Source organism: Eurosta solidaginis, chromosome 1 (assembly GCF_040869045.1).
Source record: "Eurosta solidaginis isolate ZX-2024a chromosome 1, ASM4086904v1, whole genome shotgun sequence".
NCBI lineage: Eukaryota > Metazoa > Arthropoda > Insecta > Diptera > Tephritidae > Eurosta > Eurosta solidaginis.
In genome coordinates this window covers 346,446,397-346,452,396 of record NC_090319.1, presented here as the reverse complement: position 1 = coordinate 346,452,396, position 6,000 = coordinate 346,446,397, and the positions used below count along the sequence as shown (strand labels likewise).

General features: G+C 34.6%; 1 protein-coding gene across 5 annotated transcripts in view; it reads right to left on the bottom strand.

Moving 5' to 3' along the window:
• Nucleotides 1-231: 231 nt before the first annotated feature.
• Nucleotides 232-6,000, bottom strand: part of LOC137238018 (uncharacterized) — a 76,331-nt gene continuing 70,562 nt past the window's right edge. For 2 of the 5 annotated variants that reach the window (XM_067762521.1, XM_067762520.1), the window contains exons 12-13: nucleotides 2,570-2,713; nucleotides 232-1,098 (exon numbers count right to left, since the gene is read on the bottom strand). In XM_067762521.1, coding sequence (XP_067618622.1) covers nucleotides 501-1,098; nucleotides 2,570-2,713 — 742 coding nt within the window. In that variant the 3' untranslated portion in view covers nucleotides 232-500. The remainder of the gene's footprint in view (nucleotides 1,099-2,569; nucleotides 2,714-6,000) is intronic. The other 3 variants (XM_067762522.1, XM_067762523.1, XM_067762524.1) reach the window with 3 other exon arrangements.

The window sequence follows — 6,000 nt, the reverse complement described above, 5'->3', positions numbered from 1 at the left end:
AAAAGGTGAATATCATTGTTACAAATCATATGAATTATTTTCAAAGTTTTATTTGCAATTTAGCATTTTTATACACTAAATTTTAGTTTATGCTTTGTGGTTATTTGATTTTTCGATTTTTTTTATACTTTTCGATTCGTTATATTGTATAAAATTTCGAAGCTTTTGTATTATGTTATCTATCCCAAAAAGCATGATTTTTTTTTAAGGAGGCCAAAAAAAAAATTCATATATGTATGTAAAGAAGTATATATGTACATAATTTTCTTTTTTTATCAAAGTGATAATTTAGCTACGTAACAATTTCAATATAAATAAAATAACTAAAAGCTCAAACAAAATCAAATAATTAACAAAATCAGTAAAACTATTTTTTTTTTTTTGTAAAATGTTTCTGTGTCCATGTATGTGGCATATATCTTCCTATGTGTGCGTGTGTGTGTGCATGTTCTCTCAGGGTTGATAGCCAACCGATAAGCTCCTTATTGATTTATCATTTATTACATCGCTGTGATCATGTGACTCTCATCATCCTCATTCACTGTGTCGATGTTTTTTTGATTTAGCTTTTTGCTCGAAATAATATGATTGGCAGTTTTCGCATTTCTATTTATGATCCTCGATTGTTTATGCGCCCCTTTTTGCACCTGGAAAAAAGCTTTTTCTGGTGATTCATGATTAGCTTCTTCCTTTTGCTGTTCCGCTTGCTTACTTTTTTCATTATGCTCCTCATCTTCTTCTTCTTCTTCATCATCATCGTTCGCATGATTGTTTACGATGTTTGTTGTTGGACTGGTGGCATTTGTTTGTGGCGGTGGTGATTCGCGTTCTTCGTTTTCATCTTCATAGATGACATCACAGCTTGTTGGTATCGTTTTGGGTGGTGGTTTCTTAATTTGCTTTGCAATTTTTTTGCTGTTAGCATCACCGTTAGACGTTTGCATCGCAGTCATTTGTATTTGCATTTCACGCAAACGATCTGTAAGATCGTACAAATCGCGTTCTTGTGATTCACATCGACTGCGCAATTCTTCAATTTCGCGTAAATCTTCTTGGCGTGGATCGCGCCGTTCGTAGCGCATGCGCATTTCCTCAAAACTGAAAAGAAATTTAGAAAAGAGGAGGATAATGCGCAAACATTGCATTTAGCACAGAAATGGTAATAATAAAAAAATATATTTAAATTTTATAAATTCTTCAGCAAATGGGTTGACCTTTTGTTAATAATATAATTACAACATTCAAAACTTCTGGTGGTTAGACATCATGCTGTATAACGACCACCAAAAGCTTTTGTGATACAACAAAATTTTGAAAATAGCTGTAAAGCGTTAGAGTCTGATCTTCAACCAATGCAGGTATATATGTATCTACCTATATCTACATATCTATTATACAATTAGAGTGTCTCAATAAAATATATATTTTCCAATATTTTCCTTGGAATTATTAAAATTAGTATGTCTTATATTTGGTAAGGTTAGGTTAATAGGGCTTGGGAATTTCGGACACTTTCACTCCGAGACATTTTTGTCCATTGTGAGTGCCATCAGTGAGTGCCGAATGGCGGCTCACACGTCCAGTCAGAATAATTCAAAGAACAATTTGTTTTCAATGCTGAATCTAACTAAGAAATATCTTTCCTTCCTCTGTCAGATTGTCCAAAAAATCGTGCACCCGGAAATTTGAGTCATCTTGTTTCCAGTCATGTACATCAACAAAGAAAATTATGAATATCCAGCTATTCCTCCTCATTCTGATAGCTTCTGCATAAAAAGCTTGCTGGTATGTGCCACTTTCGGGAATGTTTCGAGCTATTAATAAGTGCGGACGAATGTGGTCGCAATTTCACCTCAAATTTACAGTCAATTCCTGTTATAGTAATCTCGAGTCAGCTTTTTATCCTGATGCTTCCAGATTCTTCTTGGATTCTAGCCTTGGATGATACTACTTTTTTCTGACGATGACTTGAGAAAACATTTTTAACACAAAGATTTAAGGGCATGTACTTAGAATGTTAAAAAAACTTGTAGGCGAATCTACAGATGTCCGACTGTTTGATGTTCACGTAAAAGCAATGGCTGACAATATCATCATTCAGGATGCCTGATCGACGAGGTAGACAGGGCGACAATACAAGCTTACAACTCTAACATAGTGGTCTTAAGGAAGAACGTGAGATTCCGAGCTAAATTGTTGGTTTCGTTGTGCGAACGAGACTTCTTCTATGAGGAACGAGCAAATACTTTAGGTCTTAAGTGTGCAGGGTTGGGCTCTTAGGTTCAACTGTCGAACAACTATTGAACATCTCTTAGTGGTTCATTGACTTCGCTTCGGCTTGAAATATGATTGGCAGTGCCCTAACGTGTGCTTTCTTTTATTTGATGATGAAGGCGAAGATAATTCTAGCAGCAAATCTAAATCTAAATGGTATTATCTATTATACCGGCGTACAATTGCTGACATAAGCTGATGATATTGACAATATTTATAACGATAAAACGTAAAAAAAGGTATGTCTAGAAGATAGCTTTAATTAAATAACTTTAGACTTAACTTATTTACTTACAGATTTGTCAAACAACGGCATTTCCTATGAAGCTGCTCAATCTCATTTGAATTGCTGATATCACGTCTATCCATTGCTACTTTCTCTGTATCATAGGCCGCTTTCAAATCCTTTAGATCGTGTTGGTGTCGAAGTTCAATTTCCCTGTCGCAGATTTTTTGTTCGCATTGTTATTGTTTTGTTCATTTTGTTTTTATTAGTAAAATATTTTTTAGAAATTGGTTAGTGTTCAATGGAAAGTTAATAAAGTTAGTAAACATATTTGGTTCAAATGAGAAGTAACTAGAAAATATTTTACATGAAGGAGATAAGGATGTTTACTCACTAAACTCACGATTTTTTCCGTATTTGCATTTACAATTAAAACTTCAATATTTTGGCATAAATTGAACGATTTTAATTATTAAAACAATTTCAACGTACATGTATATATGTAATTATGAGTATATGATTAAGTAGATATGTAGTTTTGAACTGAAATCTGATTATGATTGAATAAGTATGTTATAAGTAGGCTCTATATACAATGCGTCTGACTCGCGAGTCACCCGTTTTGATTTTCACGAGTCAGCCAAAGTCATGTAGGTGTGACTAACACTAAAATATTTTCACTTTTACGTTGAAACTGACACTTGAGGCAGACTCATCGTGTGTAGATCCCAGTACATACTTTACCACAAAAATTGTAATAAACTCAAATTTATTTCTTATTCACCAAATGGCGATATTTGGCAAAGACGATAGCAATTATGTTAAATATTAAGCATGCCAATGTTATTAATGGTGACATGGTCAAATAAAACATAACAATTGATGGTAAAATGTATGGATACGACCGTTTCGCAAGCGCACACAACACAACGGTGATTACGTGTATAAGCGATGATGGTGACGATGTTGATGATGAAAATGTCTCATCATTCAGGATGACACCACGATTCGCATACGAAATGCTGTTGAAAAAGTACACAACAAGTACAAATGTTACATGTTTGCATTAATTGTAAGATAGAAACAAAAAATGTAGCCAACAACAAAATTAAATTTAGTAAACAAACGAAAAAAATAAAAAAATCGTTTGTAAGCTTGGCAAGTATTGTATCTACATAAGTATTTACATTATAAAAGAGTCGTAAATAAAAACTATAAATAAGCACGTTGTTATATTAAAAACCGCCCAATTACACGCAAACATATTCGTACCATCTCTAAAGACGTGCACCAATGAGTATAGGTAACATTTATTTTATTTTTTTTTTTTTCTAAAAGAGTTACGTACATACTAATATACAAGTGAAACTAATATTGCCCTCTAGAGAAGAATGGGTGCTCCCTCAGGATCGATTTGACATACAAGGGTATGCACATGGCTTAACCTTCACCATAGACATGCACAAGGAAACAGTATTCAATCGTATACAATAAACTCTCCGTATTGCAGAAAGGTGGTGTTACACCAAAGCACTGTCTATCAGTTCTAAAAAAAGTGTCCCAGATTTTTTTTTACTTGAGGAAGAAAACTATCAATGCCAGAACCATTCATAGATGGAAGTAAAATCAGGTTTTCAATGGACGCAAAGATCAAGGGGTTACACTGTACAAAATCTTCACGCGGAATGCTCATCTAGATGCTACCTTAAACAACGCAACAAGAGCATTCTTCGGCTCTATGGCACAACAATTGGGCTATCTCCCAAAATGGATAAAGGAGAGCTTGCAATAATAGAACGGTAATAAGTTTAATCCTTAGAGAAGGTTGAAGGTGGTGAGAAAAACAAGATAAGAAGTCAGCTGCGCCTTACCAACTCCTCGCCGCCGTATTTGAATAGCTCCGCAGGCAATCCATCAGCGCCCGCAGCATTGTTGTTGTTATACTCAGTTGAGCAGAGCTCACAGAGTATATTAACTTTGATTGGATAACGGTTGGTTGTACAGGTATAAAGGAATCGAGATAGATATAGACTTCCATATATCAAAATCATCAGGATCGAAAAAAAATTTGATTGAGCCATGTTCGTCCGCCCGTCCGTCCGTTAGCACGATAACTTGAGTAAATTTTGAGATATCTTGATGAAATTTGGTATGTAGGTTCCTGAGCACTCATCTCAGATCGCTATTTAAAATGAACGATATCGGACTATAACCACGCCCACTTTTTCGATATCGAAAATTTCGAAAAACCGAAAAAGTGCGATAATTCATTACCAAAGACGGATAAAGCGGTGAAACTTGGTAGGTGAGTTGAACTTATGACACAGAATAGAAAATTAGTAAAATTTTGGACAATGGGCGTGGCACCGCCCACTTTTAAAAGAAGGTAATTTAAATTTTGCAAGCTGTAATTTGGCAGTGGTTGAAGATATCATGACGAAATTTGGCAGGAACGTTACTACTATTACTATATGTATGCTTAATAAAAACTAGCAAAATCGGAGAACGAGCACGCCCACTTTAAAAAAAAAATTTTTTTAAGTCAAATTTTAACATAAAATTTAATATCTTTACAGTATATAAGTAAATTATGTCAAATCCAGTAATGATATGGTACAACAAAATACAAAAATAAAAGAAAATTTCAAAATGGGCGTGGCTCCGCCCCTTTTTATTTAATTTGTCTAGGATACTTTTAATGCCATAAATCGAACAAAAATTTACCAATCCTTGTGAAATTTGGTAGGGGCTTAGATTCTAGGACGATAACTTATTTCTGTGAAAAAGGGCGAAATCGGTTGAAACCATGCCCAGTTTTTATACACAGTCGACCGTCTGTCCTTCCGCTCGGCCGTTAACACGATAACTTGAGCAAAAATCGATATATCTTTACTAAACTCAGTTCACGTACTTATCTGAACTCACTTTGTATTGATATAAAAAGTGGCCGAAATCTGACTATGACCACGCCCAATTTTTCGATATCGAAAATTACGAAAAATGAAAAAAATGCCATAATTCTATACCAAATACGAAAAAAGGAATGAAACATGTTAATTGGATTGGTTTATTGACGCAAAATATAACTTTAGAAAAAAAACTTTGTAAAATGGGTGTGACACCTACCATATTAAGTAGAAGAAAAAGTTCTGCAAGACGAAATCAAAAGCCCTTGGAATCTTGGCAGGAATACTGTTCGTGGTATGACATATATAAATAAATTAGTGGTGTCCAACAGATGATGTTCTGGGTCACCCTAGTCCACATTTTGGTCTATAAGTGGAAAACGCCTTCACACATACAACTACCACCACTTCCTTTTAAAACCCTCATTAATACATTTAATTTGATACCCATATCTTACAAACAAATTCTAGAGTCAGTCCTGGTCCACCTTTATGGCGGTATCCCTAAATGTCGTTCACCTATAGAACCATGGCCCTCTTAAAATACTCTTTAATACCATTCATTTGATACACATGTCATACAAACACATTCCA